Source organism: Mobula birostris, chromosome 6 (assembly GCF_030028105.1).
Source record: "Mobula birostris isolate sMobBir1 chromosome 6, sMobBir1.hap1, whole genome shotgun sequence".
In the NCBI taxonomy this organism is placed as follows: domain Eukaryota; kingdom Metazoa; phylum Chordata; class Chondrichthyes; order Myliobatiformes; family Myliobatidae; genus Mobula; species Mobula birostris.
In genome coordinates this window covers 142,479,520-142,497,280 of record NC_092375.1, presented here as the reverse complement: position 1 = coordinate 142,497,280, position 17,761 = coordinate 142,479,520, and the positions used below count along the sequence as shown (strand labels likewise).

The 17,761-nt window shown below is 45.3% G+C and overlaps 1 protein-coding gene across 1 annotated transcript in view; it reads left to right on the top strand.

Annotated features, from left to right (window-relative positions):
• The first annotated feature begins 11,533 nt into the window (after positions 1-11,533).
• LOC140198600 (uncharacterized) overlaps positions 11,534-17,761 on the top strand; it is a 46,499-nt gene continuing 40,271 nt past the window's right edge. Inside the window, exon 1 of the mRNA XM_072259598.1 lies at positions 11,534-12,686. Within this exon, the coding sequence (XP_072115699.1) occupies positions 11,624-12,686 (1,063 nt within the window). The 5' untranslated portion in view covers positions 11,534-11,623. The remainder of the gene's footprint in view (positions 12,687-17,761) is intronic.

The window sequence follows — 17,761 nt, the reverse complement described above, 5'->3', positions numbered from 1 at the left end:
AATCAACTCTTTTAATTTATTATACTACCCATTCAGATTTTTAGATGAAACCCATCTCTCAAAACACGCAGATTTCTCATAAGTTTTTTCCACAGATTTTTTCAAATTTCTGAATCTTTCTCTATACGCTTCTGGAACCAACTCATATGCCTTTAATATATGCTGTTTAACAATGTCATAATCCAGTGCTTTCTCAGCATTTAAAGCTGTATAAACTTGTTGTGTCTTGCCTTTAATTACACTTTGTAACATCACTGACCATTATTCCTTCGGCCACTTTAAACTCAGAGCAACAATTTTGAAATGCTGGAAATATATGTCCACTTCAGCTTCATTAAATGGAGGAGCCAAAATAACCTCACAACTAGCAATAAACTTTCGTAGAACCAGAAGACAGATTTCCCCTTCTTAATTTCTCCATCTCAAACTCAAATTTCCTCTGGTTTTCAGCTTCTCTTTCTTTAAATTTTCTTAGTTTACTTTCCTCTCTTTCTTCAAATTCCCTTTTTTTATTAGCTTCTCTTTCATCAAATTCCCTTTTTTTTATTAGCCTCTCTTTCGGCCATTTCCACTTTGAATCTTTCAAACTTTAATTGTTCAAGATGTAACTGCATTTTCAGGTTACTCACTGGAAACCTATCCAACACCTCATCCTCGAACATTTTCAAAGTAATATAATGCTCAGCGATTTTTTTTTTGTGTTAAAGCCTTTGTAGTATTCTTCGTAATTCCTTTAATATCCAACCTCCTAGCAATCTCCAATACCTCAGATTTTCTCACATTCACTAAAGACACCGGGTCAGGTGTGTCCATAAACTTGTCAATATTCATTGTTACTGAATGCCACTCGCACACCAATCAAACTAAAAAAAAATCGTGTACTTCCCTTTTCCAAATCAGAATAGCAATTACCAGCACTTAAACTCCAAATCGGAACATGTCCTACGAGCCCCCAAAAATTATGTTACGTAACCGGCAACAATGAATATCAATCGAGACAGGTTATATAAAAACAACCAAACATTTATTAAACACGGATAAACAATAAAAAACAAACGAAAACCTTAACTGGAAGTTAACCGCTATGCAGCCGTTCAACAAATCGTCACTCGGCACTGGTTCTTAAAGCATTAAATGCGAAAACTGTTCTTAAAGCGGTAAAGTCAGATATAGTTCTTAAAATGGTAAATTCGCAAGTCCAACAGATTTATACGTTCAATTGAGAGAGACGTTTCTGGAGAAGGATTTCTTCATAGATGCGACTTTCCTGTTGGTTCTGTCCAAATGATTCACGATGCAGGAAATAAACAGTTTAAAACATCTGACCTTAATTTCTTTTAGAGAGAGCAAATCCCGTATGAACTTCCTTCCTCTTTTGGCAAGAGTTATCTCGATGCAGGTCGCTGCTTCTTCAACGAAGACTCAATAAGGTCGATCATTTGTTAAACTGCCGAACGATACCAACTTCCCTTAATCCTTCAGGTCTTGTACTTCGATAAAGTCTTCACTCTCCAGTACTGCTGAAGAAGGTGCATCAACACATCTAGCAAAAGTTGCCAGTCCAGCACTATTGTACCTTGCAACAGAATGTAACACTCCGTTTTAAAAATAAAACTGTGTCATAAAAACAAATACGCAACAGAAACGGAGACACATTGACGTTCTAGCTGGAAAACTAAAAGCTAAAAACTAACTGCGTCATCTGAGGTCTTCCCTTATATACCCGTGGTGCACATGTCATCACATGACCTCACATCGGCAGGAAAATTACATCAGGTGACCTCCAAAAGACCAGTACATCATTCTCACAAAAAAATCACAGATCTCCTTGAGGTATGTAACATTAAATTATTCATTTTCTCTATGTTCATTTAGAAAATGAACAAAATCACATTAGCCCTTCATTACACCTGTCAATGTATCTCTGTAGTTCCAACTTATTTGCCATCAGGCATTGATACAGGTTATAAACAAATATTGCCTCAGTAGTGAACAATTGTGGCAGGCCAGAAGTAACAGCCAGCCATGATGAAAATGGCCCATGCTCTACATTCTGTAAGTTAGACAATCATTCATTCTTCTAATATGCTATGTCCAACTGTAATAGCCCTTACGTAACTTCCCAAAAGGTGATCACTACAAGTTCACAAGAAGAAACTATTGTTGATGTCATTTAATGCTAGATAAGAGATAAAAATGAACCAGTAGAATTTAATAGTACTTACCTCTACAACCTTACAGAATAGGACAGCAAGGATGTTACGTTTACACTTGTGATAGTAGCATTTAGTGCCAGCACGGCCTGTGGAGGGGCTGTTTCTCCACATGTTTGTGGTGTGACGAAATAAAACAGAGTTAAAGAACAAAATACATTTGACTGATAGCGAAATGTTACTGCCTTTGTTTCATCTTGGAGAGCAAGTCCATCATGTACGTATGTGATATCCTGTCAAAGGACTTCTCCTGATCCAAGTGATCAGGCAGTCATTTACCGCTCTGTCCTGCACATAAGACATGGAGCCCCTGAGCAGTGCATAGGTTTTGTCTGAGTGAATCATTGCTCCCAGAGCAGATTTGATCCAATTGGTAATGACCTTGTGCAGTATCTTATGATCCATATTCAACAGGGAAATGGTTGAGATATCCTTCCTCTCCCCACTTTGCTTATTGTTGCAGGTGAAGATAGTCTTCCTCAGTTGGATGACCTTGCAGTTCGGATGACCATCCGCAGGAGGCACCAGCTGGAGCACTGGGTTTCAGCAGTTGAGCCTCAGATGGAAGCATTACAATGTGAAGCTGACAGAGAATTGTGTGATGAGCATGTTTCTCGACATGTTCACTCTGCAGCTTAATGAATTGCGGTGAGGAAGGGAAAGGGGTCACCAGACAGAAGAAGGCAGGAAGGTAGATGGTCAGACAAGCTTCAGAGTGAATCTCATTCCAGAATGTTTTTTCTTTGTTCAAAGCTGATTTAAGTGCAATGAGAGTCAAGATTAAAGTCCTGGAAGTTAAGAATACGAAAGATTTGTGTCAGCAGCAGCTTAAGTTTGAGAAATAAGTGCAAATGATATTCTGATTGTGAAACAATCGCAGAATGTTTATCTGACATATCCTACAGTAAACAGTTCCCACAAGCTTTTTTATTTTGCATTTAACATAAATAAAACTAATTTATCCACTCATTCTTGTCTATGTAAGTTTAAGTAGGAAACAAGTTTCAACAATTCTGTCTTTTATTTCTCCAGGTGTCCCTCATTCAACATTTAGCAACCAGTCACAGAATTTGCTTCATTCCACCAATTGTCAATTTATTCACCTAAGCAGAGGTTCCATTCTCTTTATGCACAATGAGTTAAAGAAAGAACACAAATTATCATCAGTCTTCTGGTGATCAAATATCAGTAGGTAAATACTCATTAACTTTCACAGAGCTGAGGAATGACCTTCACGCATCTGCACACTACTTTAAAGTTCAAAGTAAATTTATTATCAAAGTACACATACATCACCATATGCAACCCTGAGATTCATTTTCTTGCGGGCATTCACAGTAAACCCCAGAAGCACAATAGAATCAAAGAAAGACCACACCTAACAAGATGGACAAACAAGCAATGTGCTAAAGATAATAAACTGTGCAAGTATAGAAGAAAAAATATTAATAGCAAATTACTATTGAGAACATGAGATGAAGAGTCCTTGAAAGTGAGGACATAGTTTGTGGGAACAGTCCAGTGCTGGGGCAAGTGAAGTAGAGTGAAGATATCCCTTCTGGTTCAAGAGCCTGATGGTTGAGAGGTAATAACTATTTCAGAACCTGATGGTGTCAGTACCTTCTTCCTGTTGGCATTTAGCGAGAAGAGAGCATGGCCTAGATGGTTTGGGTCCTTGTTGCTTGCCTGCAACAGCACTCCGTGTATTTATGCTTAATGGTGAGGAGGGCTTTACCTGTACTGGACTGAAGCATATCCACTACTTTTTGTAGGATTTTCCATTCAAGGGCATTGGTTTTTCCATATCAGGCTGTAATACAACCAGTTAATACACTCTCCGTCACATACAGTGCCTATAAAAAGTATCTGCCCCCCCCCGCCCCCGGAAGCTATCACAAAAAAAATAGTCACACAAAAAATATAGCCCAAACCCTGAGTCCAGCAGTGTGCAGTCAAACACAATACAGCTCGTTTTCTGCCGAGTGAACACTGGAGGGCAGCACTGACTCCAGCCTGGACACCTCACCACACTGCCTCCAGCAGAGCACACTGACTATGACGCCTCTGTCCTGAGTGGCTGTAAACAGGCGACACCGTGACTGGAGGCCACACAGCTCCCCACTGACCGCCCCAGCCATCCACCAATAAATCAGTGAACCGCATATGCAGCATTCCACATTAACAATATCCAAGAGGGCTTTGTGATCACAAGAAAAGTGACTAATACGATCACTCACTGTCAGACTGCACAACCCTTCGTGCATTGACTTCCTGACATCTCTTTGATCCAAAGCAAGTCCAGCTCCTCCAGTTTCTCCAACAATGTGCAACCAGCTGCTGAGGCAGACCTGCAGTATTTAATTTCTTACTGTCAAGCAGAGTCCTGCAATTGTAAAAAAATACATTTAAAGAGGACAATAACACCTTTGGTTGACCCTGTAGAAGCTGCTGTGAATTAACGCGCCACCATCAATCCAATTCCTGATTTCCTCCCCAAAGCCCGTTTTGGAGAATACATTCATCACGTATGTGTGTGATATCTTGTCAAAATCTTGCTCCTGTAAGCTTTCTTCCACTTTGTCTGCCCTAGCTTAGTGCTTCCTCTGCTTGCATCACCTGTTTCCCGTGTTCCTTCACAAAGAGAGGTAGCTGGCATCTATCTGCTGCCCTGCCCTTTCATTCCCATTCTTTTGCTCTCAGCAGTCCACTGTCTCTTGAGTGTCTTGAGTCCCTGGGACTCCTTCCTCTTCATCACCCATCATTCTCCCTCTGCCCTCCCCTCCACCATTGACTCCTTCTCGTCTTGTGGAGGGGCCTGGGGTTTTTTGGCTGGGGGGCGGGGTAGTGGGAGCTCAAAGCAATCAGCCTTTCCTCAGTCACAGTCTCTATTTTGGTCTTGGCCCCGGTCTCTGTGTTGGCGTTTGTCTGTGCATTATTGATGCCAGTTCCCCCTCTTACTTCTGAGCGTAGATGCCAGCACGCTATGGGCAGGCTTTGTTGAGGTGGACTGTCTCTCCACACAGGTTGTAGTATTTGATTTCCTGGCAGTCCTCTGTCTGGTGGCCTTCCAGCTTGCGGTCCCAGCAGATCACTGCACTGCATTGGGCCAGCGCATGTCCAGATTAGTTGCAGTTACGGCACACCCTGGGTTGACCTGCACACACCATGCCACCACAGTTCCCTCCCATAGCGAAACCTGAGGGAGGGTGGACGATTCCGCCATTTGCATCCACCCTCAACTTGGGACCTTCACCTGGCACTCAGTTGTCCACATCAAGACCATGTCTTTGACATCCACACAGCTTCCACATCCCAGGTGTCATTGAAGAAGCTATTACCGGCAAAGTCTTGGATGGACGCAGAAAATGTCCATCCTCCTTGAACTTGCAGCAGTCCAACGGGACCTTCACAATGAAGCAATCATTATTGAAGGGGTTCTCCTCACTGTCACCCTGACAGTGTTTTGTCCCATGTCCTCCTGCCGATATACTCTCGCTGCAGTCGTTCCAGCTGGCATTGATGGATCATCCCTTGGATATACAACTAGCCAGAATGCAGACCCATGTTAAACTGTGCAGTAAAGTGATAGGGATGCACCTTTAACGTTGTGTTAGCACCAGAGATGGTCACAATGCTTTCTGTGATATTCTGTATATTTCAACGGCCACCAATTAACATGAACATTCATCTATTTTTGTCCCCTGAGTAGTTTCAATGAGATAGAAAAAGGATGTTCTACATCCAATGAATAGTTTTGGCAGCCACAAAGTATCATTGGAAGTTAAAGTATAAACAGATTTTATCTCCTAATGACAGGTTGCCTCTTTAATTAATCCATAATTATGCTCTCTATAATTTTGTAACTTCGGAATACTCCCGCTTGGATGTTGGACAGAAATCTGTCCCAGCAAGGCCAGACTATAAGGAGGATCTACTTAATTATGGCAGTAAAAATGCCCCTCACTTAAGATCTTCTGACTAATTATTTTAAAGATGTGTCTTTAAATAGGTGGTCACATCCAGAGTGCAGGCTTCAGATAGTAGATGTGTAATCACCAGAAGTAAGGGGGAAAAAAGTATACCCTTTTGAATATTGCTGGGTGGGATGACCTATCAGTGCACAGCAACAGCATCCAGGCCGGTGGCCAGCTCTGAGGCTCAGTAGGAAGGGTAAAGCCAGACTCAATAATTAGGGCCCAGACAGCACATTCTGCGGCTGCAAGAGAGAAGCCAGGATGATGTGTTACCACCAGGTGCTCGGTTCGAGGATGTCTTAGAGTGGCTGCATAAGATTCTCAAGAGGGAGGGTGAGCAGCCAGAGATCGTGGTGTACATTGGCACCAATAACAGGGGTAGAAAGGGGGAAGAGATCCAGTACAGTGAGTTTAAGGAGGTAGGAAAGAGGCTGAAGAGTAGCACATCCAAGTTAATAATCTCTGGATTACTCCCAGTACCTCGTGCTGGTCAGCAACAGAATGGTAGCACAGATGAATGATTGGCTGAGGAACTGATGCAGGGGTCATGATTTCATATTTCTCAGTCATTGGGATCTCTTCTGGGGAAGGTATGACCAGTAAAAAAAGGATGGATTACACCTGAGCCCGAGGGAGACTAATATCATTGCAGCAGGTTTGCTAGAGCTGTTAGGAAAGGTTTAAACTAAATTGGCAGGGGGGTGGTAATCAGAGTGATCGGGCTGAGGATGGGGCAGTTGGTATACAAGTCGATGCAGTGTATAATGAGACTATGAGGTAGGACAAGCAGATGATAGGGCAAAATTGCAGTTAGTAAGATGAGTTGAAGTGTAACATAAGGGCAAAATCAAAAAGGGTGATGAATACAGGACTGACCGCGTTATATTCGTATGCATGCAGTATACAGAATAAGGTAGATGATCTTGTAGCATAGGTAGAGATTGGCAGGCATGATGTTGTGCACATCACTGAATCTTGGCTGAAGGAGGATGTTGGGAGCTTAACATCCAAGAATACACATTGTATAGAAACATCAGTCAATTAAGCAGAGGAGGTGGCGTAGCTCTATTAGTAAAAAATGAAATCAAATCCTGAGAAAGAGGTGGCATAGGATCAGAAGATGTAGAATCAGTGTGTATAAAATTAAGAAACCCCAAAGGTAAAGAAACCCTTATGTGACAGTGATCACAATCTGATAGTATTTGAAAGGGAGAAGATGAAGTCAGATGTATCAGTCTGACAGTGGAGTCAATGGAATTACAGAGGCATGAGAGAGGCCTGGCCATGGTTGATTGCAAGAAGATACTTACAGGAATCACAACAGAAAAGCAATGGCTGGAGTTTCTGGTGATAATTCGAAAGGCACAGGATAGGTACATCCCGAAGATGAAGAAGTATTCTACAGGGAGGGTAAGGCAACCATGGCTAACAAGTCAAAGACAGCATAACAGCAAAAAAGAGAGCACATAACAGCAAAAAATTGTGGGAAGGTAGGAATTGGAAAGCTTTTAAAAACCAACTGTAGGTAATTGAAAAAGCCATAAGGAGAGAAAAGATGAAATATGAAGGTAAGCTAGCCAATAATAGCGAAGAGGATACCAAATGTTTTACAGATATATAAAGAGTTGAAGAGAGGTGGGAGTGAATATTGAACCATTGGAAAATAATACTGGAGAGCAAGCTGAAAGTGCTGAAGCTGGATATATCACCTGGACTAGATGGACTATACCCCGGGTTCTGTAAGAAGTAGCTGAAGAGATTATGGGGGCATTAGTAATGACCTTTCAAGAATCACTAGAATCTGGAATGTTTCCAGAGGACTGTAAAATAACAACTGTCACTCCACTCTTCAAGAAGGGAGGGAGGCAGAAGAAAGGAAATTATAGGGCAGTTTGTCTGACATCAGTGATTGGGAAGATGTTGAAGTCCATTATTATGGATGAGTACTTGGAGGGGCAGGATAAAATAGGCCAAAGTCAGCATGGTTTCCTTCAGGAGAAACATTGCCTTGACTAATCTGTTGGAATTCTTTGAAGAAATAACAGACAGGATAAACAAAGGAGAGTCATTGGATGTTGTTTATTTGGATTTTCAGAAGGCCTTTGACAAGGTGCCAGATATGGGGCTTCTTAACAAGATAAAAGCCCACGATATTCCAGGAAAGATACTAGCGTGAATAGACTATTGGCTGATTGGCAGGAGGCAAAGAGTCAGAATAAAAAGGACCTAATCTGGTTGACTATCAGTGAATAGTAGTGTTCCTCAGAGGTCAGTGTTGTGATGGCTTTTTTCCAAATTATATTAATGATATGGTTGACAGAATCGATGATTTTGTGGCCAGGTTTGCAGATGATACAAAAATAAGTGGATGGGCAGGTAGTATTGAGGAAGCATGGAGTCTTTAAAAGGACTTTGAACAGATTGGGAGAATGGGCAATGTAGCAAATGGAATATGGTGGAGGAAAGTTTAAGGTCATGCACGTGGTATAAGGAATAAAGGCACAGACTATTTTTGAAATGGAGAAAATTCAGAATTTGGAGGTTCAAAGTGGTTTGGGATCGGGATTCTCTAAAGATCAACTTGAAGTTTGAGTGTGGTTAGTACAGCAAATGCAATATTAACATTTATTTTGAGAGGACTAAAATATAAGAGCAAGGATGTGATGCTGAGTTTTATAAGACGTTGGTCAGTCTGTACTTCGACTACTCAGCAGTGAAATTGATGAGATTGTGGCGACCCACTTTCTAGCGCACCCGAACCGGCTCACAAAAAAGCGCGCGCGGGCAGAGAGGCCGGCCCCAAAAAGGACGCCAGGCCATCTTCACCAGCAGGGGGAAAATCCCGCACACGGAAAGGGTCCGCAATTATGCATTCCCCACAGGAGTCCCACCCAGGGAGGGCGGGGACGGGAAGGATTTAAAGCAGGCAGCGAAGTTTGAATAAATCTCTTTTATCGCAACTCCAACTCACCGACTATGTGTCGTTATTCTAGCGCTATGTGTAGCACACCGCTACATTTGGTGACCCCGACGGCCCAAACGATATTTGGGCCAGAGATGACTGACGCCGCATCTGTTCATGCAGTTTCGTTACAACTGCCAAGCTTCTGGACGCTGCGACCCTGTCTGTGGTTGGAACAAGCAGAAGCACAATTCCACATTCAGCAGATAGCCTCGGAGTCCACTTGCTACTACTACGTGCTGAGCTCCCTCGACCAGGAGACAGTTGCACAAGTTGAGGAGTTTATACAGTCGCCCCCAGAGGACGGCAAATACACAGCATTCAAAGCCCTGCTCATAATGACATTCAGACTCTCACGGTGCAAACGAGCTGTCCACTTACTGCATCTGGATGGTTTGGGAGACAGGCCACCGTCGGTATTATTGAACGAAATGCTGGCCCTGGCTGAAGGACACAAACCCTGCCTCATGTTTGAGCAGGCGTTCCTAGAGCAACTGCCCAAGGACATATGCCTGCTGCTGTCCGACGCAGATCTCAGCAACCCCCGTGAGGTGGCGGCCCGGGCAGATGTGCTGTGGAATGCCAAGAAGGAGAGGGGGTGTCCGTCGCACAGATCACCAAGCTGCGTGCCCAACGACAGTCCAGACCAGGCCCGGCAGCAGAGCCCAACGAACAATGGTGTTTCTACCACCAGCGGTGGGGCACAGAGGCCCGCCGCTGTAGACCACCCTGCAAATTCCCGGGAAACACCATGGCCCAGCCGCCACTGATCGCTACGGCGGCTGGCCATCAGGACAGCCTCCTGTACATCTGAGACAAGCAGTCAGGACGTCGTTTTTTGGTCGACACCGGAGCGGAGATCAGCGTTTTACCTCCAACGAGTTACGACACCCGCAACAGAGAACCGGGACCCACCCTGAGGGCCGCAAATGGCAGCACAATTCGGACCTACACGGTGCGGCTACAGTTGAGCTCCAGCCGGTTCACGTGGGACTTCACACCGGCCACCGTCGCCCAACCACTCCTGGGAACGGATTTTCTACGAGCCCACAGCCTGCTGGTCGACCTGCAAGGGAAGCGATTAGTCCACGCCAAGACTTTTCAAATGTTCTCCCTGGGTGAAGCCAAGTTGCCAGCCTCACAGCTGGACTCCATCACGCTGTCCGCCGATGAATTCACCAGGGTCCTGGCGGATTTCCCATCAGTACTGACACCGCAGTTCACGGCAGCCATGCCCAGACAGGGAGTAGAGCACCACATCCTGACCCAGGGATCACCCCTCCACGCCCCTGCTCGAAGGCTTCCCCCGGGCAAGCTCCAACCGGCGAATGAGGAGTTCAAGAAGATGGAGGAACTGGGGATCATACGACGGTCCGACAGCCCATGGGCCTCCCCCTGCATATGGTGCCCAAGGCAATGGGGGGCTAGAGACCATGTGGTGACGACCGCAGACTGAACGAGGCTACAACGCCAGACCGCTACCCTGTGCCACACATTCAAGACTTTGCAGCAAGCCTACACAGCGCAAGGATCTTTTCCAAGGTAGACCTCGTCCAGGGTTACTATCAAATCCCGGTACATCTGGACGACATCCCCAAAACAGCACTCATCACCCCGCTCGGCCTTTTCGAATTCCTCCAAATGCCGTTCGGCCTAAAGAATGCCGCACAGACATTCCAGCAGCTAATGGACGCGGTGGGACGCGACCTGGAGTTTGCATTCATCTATTTGGACAACATTGTCATAGCCAGCAGTAGTCGTCAAGAGCATCTGTCCCATCTCCGTCAACTCTACTCCCGCCTGAGTGAATTCGGCCTTACAATCAACCCGGCCAAATGCCAGTTTGGACTCGAAACCATCGACTTCCTGGGCCACAGGATTACTAAAGACGGGGCAGCCCCTCTGCCCACCAAGGTAGACGCGGTCCGCCACTTACCCCGACCCAACACAATCAAAGGCCTGCAGGAATTCGTGGGTATGGTGAATTTCTACCACCATTTCCTCAGCAGCCCGAATCATGCGCCCCCTGTTCACCCTGATGTCGGGTAAGGGCAAGGACATTACCTGGGACGAAGAGGCCTCAGCCGTTTTCATTAAAACCAAAGAAGCCTTGGCAAATGCCACGATGCTAGTGCACCCCAGAACGGACGTTCCTACTGCCCTCACGGTGGACGCATCCAACACAGCGGTCGGCGGAGTGCTGGAACAACTCATCGAGGGTCGCTGGCAACCCCTGGCGTTCTTCAGCAAACACCTACGACCACCCAAACTCAAATACAGTGCTTTCGACCGGGAGCTATTGGCACTATACCTGGCAATCCGGCATTTCAGGTACTTCTTAGAAAGTAGGCCCTTCACCGCATTCACAGACCACAAACCGCTTACCTTTGCGTTCACGAAGGTGTCCGACCCCTGGTCGTCCCGCCAGCAGCGACATCTGTCCTACATCTCCGAGTACACGACGGACATCTGGCATGTCTCGGGAAAGGACAACGTCGTGGCGGACGCACTATCCAGACCTACCATACAGGCCCTGTGCCAGGGGGGTGGACTATGCAGCGCTGGCAGAGGCACAGGAGGCAGACGATGAGATCCCTAGTTACAGGACTGCAGTCTCCGGTTTACAGCTCCAAGACCTCCCTGTAGGCCCAGGTGAGAGGACTCTACTATGTGACGCAGCTACCAGCCAACCCCACCCCGTCGTCCCAGCAGCCTGGCACCAGCGGGTTTTCGAATCCATTCACAACTTAGAGCACCCCTCCATCAGGACAACCGTCCGGCTGGTCTCCAACAGGTTCGTGTGGCATGGGCTTCGTAAACAGGTCAAGGAATGGGCCAAAACATGCATGCAGTGCCAAACGGCCAAGGTGCAGCGGCACACCAAGGCTCCGCCACAGCAGTTCGAACCCACCCGCCGGAGGTTTGACCACATCCATGTGGATATCGTGGGGCCCCTGCCAGTGTCACGAGGAGCGCGGTACCTCCTAACTATCGTAGACCGGTTCACCAGATGGCCAGAGGCAGTCCCGCTCACCAACACCACCTCTGAATCCTGCGCCCGAGCACTGATCGCAACCTGGGTAGCACGCTTTGGGGTACCGGCCCACATTACCTCCGACAGGTGCGCCCAGTTCACCTCCAGCCTGTGGTCGGCTATGGCCAACCTTTTAGGATCACAGCTACACCACACAACTGCCTACCACCCACAGTCGAACGGACTAGTGGAGCGTTTCCACCGTCACCTGAAGTCGGCTCTCATGGCCCACCTGGAAGGGCCTAACTGGGTGGACAAACTTCCCTGGGTCCTGCTCGGAATCCGCACAGCGCCCAAGGAGGATCTGCACATCTCATCGGCTGAGTTGGTGTACGGTGCACCCCTGGTCGTCCCAGGAGAGTTCATACCAGCCCCAATGGGGCAAGAGGAAGAACCCACAGCAGTCCTGGACAGACCACAGGAGAGGCTCGGTAACCTGGCCCCCATCCCCACTTCACAGCACGGACAGAGCCCGACCTGCGTACCCAAAGACCTGCAGAACTGTAAGTTTCTTTTTGTACGACGGGGCGGACACCGGGCACCGCTACAGCGGCCCTACGAGGGGCCGTTTAAGGTGATCAGAAACAACGGGTCCACGTTCGTGCTGGACACTGGGGGGAGGGAGGAGGTTTTCATGGTGGACCGACTCAAACCGGCCCATGTGGACTTGGCGCAGCCGGTCCGGGCTCAGGCACCGCAGCGCAGGGGCAAACCTCCCAAACAGAGGCCGATCCAGACTGGGACATTGGGGGAGGTATCACCGGTTCTGGGGGGGTGGTTATGTGGCGACCCACTTTCTAGCACACACAAACAGGCTCACAAAACAGCGCGCGCAGGCAGAGAGGCCGGCCCCAAAAAGGGCGCCAGGCCATCTTCACCAGCAGGGGGAAAATCCCGCGCGCAGAAAGGATCTGCGATTATGCATTCCCCACAGGAGTCCTGCTCAGGGAGGGCGGGAACAGGAAGGCTTTAAAGCAGGCCGCGAAGTTTGAATAAATCTCTTTCATCGCAACTCCAACTCACTGACTCAGTATGGTTATTCTAGCGCTGTGTGTAGCACACCGCTACAAGATGTCATCTCCCTCTTCACCTTGCTTGTTGTTGAGGGTAAAGATGTAGTTGGGTGAACTTTCATTTTTGATGACCATCTGCAGGAGACACCACAGGTTTAATCAGATGGAGACATGGCTTTTAGCAGTAGAGTCTTATCTGGAAGTATTACAATGTGAGACTGATGGTGAGTTAGGTGATAGTCAAAGGTGAGTCATGCTCTTTAACCAGAATCCAGGTCTTCACACAAACACAGGTGTCATTTGTCGAGAGCACCGCCCAGCCAACTGGAGGCAACCCTGCCTTTTCAGGCAGCTCCCTTACCATGACTTGATAATCTGTCTGTCGGAACAGACAGAGGGTGCTGCTCTGAAATTTGCACTAACTACCAATTAACATGAACATGCTCCTGAGTAGTTTCAATGTGATAGAATGTGAATATCCCACACACAATAATTGGTTCCAGAGGCCACAAAGTATTATTGGAAGTTAAAGTATGAACAGATATTACTTCCTGAAGACTAGTGTTCATTTTAATTAATCTATAATTATGCTATCTGTAATTTCACAACTCCAGAATAACCTGAGTACTGACCACTATATGTGCAAAAATGTTGCCCCTCAGGGTTCTATTAAATACCTCCCCTCTCACCTTAATCCTACGCCCTCTAGCTCTTGATGCCTGAATCCATGGAAAAAGACTGCATTAACTATATTTACATGCCTCATGATTTTATAAATCTTGTTGCTGCATCTACAAAATTATTTATTGTCACTGTTGTGCGAAAACCTTCACATAAGCTTTTCCAAATCAATCACCACTTGCGTAAATGATACTCTGTCTTTCTGTATTTCCTAACAAAGCGGATAACTTCAAACTTAACTTGCACTTACTTGCACAAATACTACACCTGTCGTGATTCTACCCATTACCTACTATCTGTTATCTAATAGATAATAGATTAACATTTAATCTCAATTGCCTTGAAGTCCCTTATTTCGTCCCAACAACTCATAATCACACTTTATCTCATGTTGTTCGTGAGTTTGAAATAATACAGTTCCTCACTCAAGTCACTGCATAAATGGTGAATAGCTGTGGTTTAAGCAATAAACTTTGTGTCACTTTCTGTAACTCTGGGACAGAGGCATTTATTCCTACTCTATACTTCCTAGTAACCAACTAATTTTCAATCCATGTCAGTGCTAAGCCCCAATTCAATTTTTTTTCATATTTTGGGCACTACCATTTATCTGGATCTTTAACTTAGGCTTTCTGAAGATCAAAGTAAGCCATATTTACAACTTCCTTATGTATTCTACCATTTGCCTCATTAAAAAAATCTAGAGTTGATTTCCCTTGCATAAATCAATGTTATATTTATTTAATCCCACTGATATTTTTTTCAGTGAACTGTTTTTTGCATTCTTTGAAACATTTCCCTATTAGACCATTAGACCATAAGACACAGGAGCAGAATTAGGACGTTTGCCCATCAAGTCTGCTGCTATTCGACCATGGCTGATTTAGAGTCCTTCTCAACCCCGTTCTCCTGGCTTCTCCCCATAAGCTTTGAGACCCTTGTTAATCAAGAATGTATCAATCTCCGCTTTAAGTGCACCCCATGACTTGACCTCCACAGCTATCTGTGGCAATGTAACTACTCTCTGACTAAAGAATTCTTCATCATCTCTGTTATAAAGGGTTATCCTATTATACTGAGGATGCACCCTCGGGTCATAGACTCTCCTACAAATGGAAACGTTCTGTGCACATCCACTCCATCTAGACTCAAAAGCAGTTACTTTCCCCAAGCAGTAAGGCAGATCAACAACTCCACTCACTAACCCACCTCTCCACACTCCTCCCCACCACTACTTTATCGTTTCCTATCAGTCACCTTATGTACAGACACTTCTGTGCCTCAAATCACTTAATGGACATGCAATCAACTATGTATATAAACTATGTAAATGTATTATATTTATTGTGTGTGTTTTTTATTATTGTGTTTTTATCTTATTATGCTTCCAGTGTGCTGCATTGGATCTGGAGTAATAACTATTTTGTTCTCATTTACACTTGTGTACTGGAAAAGACATTAAACATTAAAAAATTCTATACGAGAGGTTTCGAAGAGATCTCACCTAATTCTCCTAGACTCCAGTGAGTACAGGTCCAGAACCAATCAAATGTTCCTATTAACTCTTCATTCCCAGGATCATTCCCACAAACTTCTGTATCCTTTCCAATGCCAGCACATTCTTTCTTAGATAACAACGCCCAAAGCTGCTCACAATACGCCAAATGCAATCTTGCAGATGCTTTATAAAGCCTTACTATTACATCCTTGCTTTTATGTTCTAGTCCTCTTAAGATGAATGCTAACATTATAATTGCATTCCTTACTGTCGACTTGATCTACAAGTTAACCTTTAAGGTTCCCTGCACTAGGATTCTCTTTTGTACCTCTGATTTCTGATTCACTCTGATTTGGGAGCCTGATGGTTGAGGGGTAATAACTGTTCCTAAACTTGGAGTTCTGGGATCTAATCCTCCTGTTCCTCCTTCCTGATGGCAGCAGGGATAAGAGAGCATGGCTTGAATGGTGGGGGTCTTTGATGATGGATGCTGCTTTCCTGCAATAGCGCTCCTTGTAACTGTGTTCAATGTGTGGAGGGTTTTACCTGTGATGGTCTGGTCTGTATCTATTCATTTTTTGGAAAGCTTTTCTGTTAAAGGACTTTGGTGTTTTCATACCAGGCTGTGATGCCACTGGACAGTATACACTCCACCATGCTTGTATAGAAGTTTGTCAAAGTTTTAGACGACATGCCAACTCTTCACAAATTTCTAAAAAAGTAGAGGTGCTGGACCCAAGACAGATCCTCTGAAATTATAATGCCAAGTAATTTGAAGTTACTAACCCTCTCCACCTCTGGTCCCCTGCTAAGGGACCTCTGGTTTGCTCCTCCTGTAGACAATAATCAGTTCTTTGGTTTCGTTGACATTGAGTGAGAGGTTGTTGTTGTGGCACTATTCAGTCGATTTCCAATCTCCCTCCCATATGCTGATTCATCAACACCTTTGATTCAGCCAACAATAGTGGTGAATTCAGCAAACTTAAATATGGCCAATGATCAATCCAATTCACTACCTCATCCTGATTGCCAAGCAACTGAACCTTTCAGATCAATCTCCCATGCAGGACCATGTCAAAGCCCTTGTTAACGTCTGTGTAGACAACATCCACTGCCTGTTCTTAATCCACTTTACTGGAAACCTCCTCAAAACTCTCTATAAGATTGATTAGACATGACCTTCCACCTTCAAAGCGACATTGACTATCCCAAATCGGTCCTTATCTATCCAAACAAAATACTTATATATCAGGTCCTTGGAATACCTTCCAATAATTTTCCCACTATGTCAGGCTCACTGGCCTATAATTTCCTGGCTTATTCATAGAGAGTTTCTTAAACAAATAGCCAATCCTCCAGCTCCTTATCTGTACCTAAGGCTGTTTTAAATATCTCTGCTAGAGCCCCTGCAATTTCGGCACAAGACTTCCACACAGTCCGAGGGAATCTGATCAGCCCAAGGGATTTATCCACCCTAATTTGCCTCAAGATAGCAAGCACCTTCTCTTCTGTAATGTGGAATCATTCCATGACCTCACTGTTGTTTTATCGCAATTCTGTAGACTGTCTCTGTCTCCCGGCTAAATACAGATGTAAAAACTCTAATTAAGATCTTTTCTTAACTCCCCTTTCTTGACCTCTCTGTGTCCATCTCTGGAGGCAAACTGCCAACTGACACCTTTTATAAACCTACTGATTCCCATGGTTATCTTAACTATACCTCTTCCTATCCGATCTCCTGTAAAATGCCACCGTCTTTTCTCAGTTCCTTTGCCTCTGTTACATCTGTTCCCAGGACACAACCTTCTGTTCCAAGACATCAGAGATGTCCTCCTTCAAAGAACGGCGCTTCCCTCCCTCCACTATTGATGCTGCCCTCACCTGTATCTACCCACTTTCCCGAACATCTGCACACACCCCACCTTCTCACCACATTAACAGTGATGGTACAAGTTCTGATGAAGGATCTCGGCCCGAAACCTCGAATTTTTTCCACAGATGCTGCCTGGCCTGCTGAGTTCCTCCAGCATTTTGCGTGTTTAACTGTGAAGGGTGCCTCTTGTCCTTACCTACCACCGCATTGTGCTCCGCATCTAGAACTTCATCCTCTGCAACTTCTACCATCTCCAAAGGGATCCCACCACTAAACATATCTTTACCTTCATCCCAAAAACTCACCCCCACCCCAGCTTTCCACAAGAATCGCTCCTTCCACAATTCCCCAGCTTTCCACAAGAATCGCTCCTTCCACAATTCCCTTGTCCATTCATCTCTCTTCACTAATCTTCCTCCTGGTTCTTAACCCAGCAAGTGGCCCAAGTGTTACACCTGCCCATGCAACTCCTCCTTCACCTCCAATATACATCCTAAAATTCTTTTTCTTCGC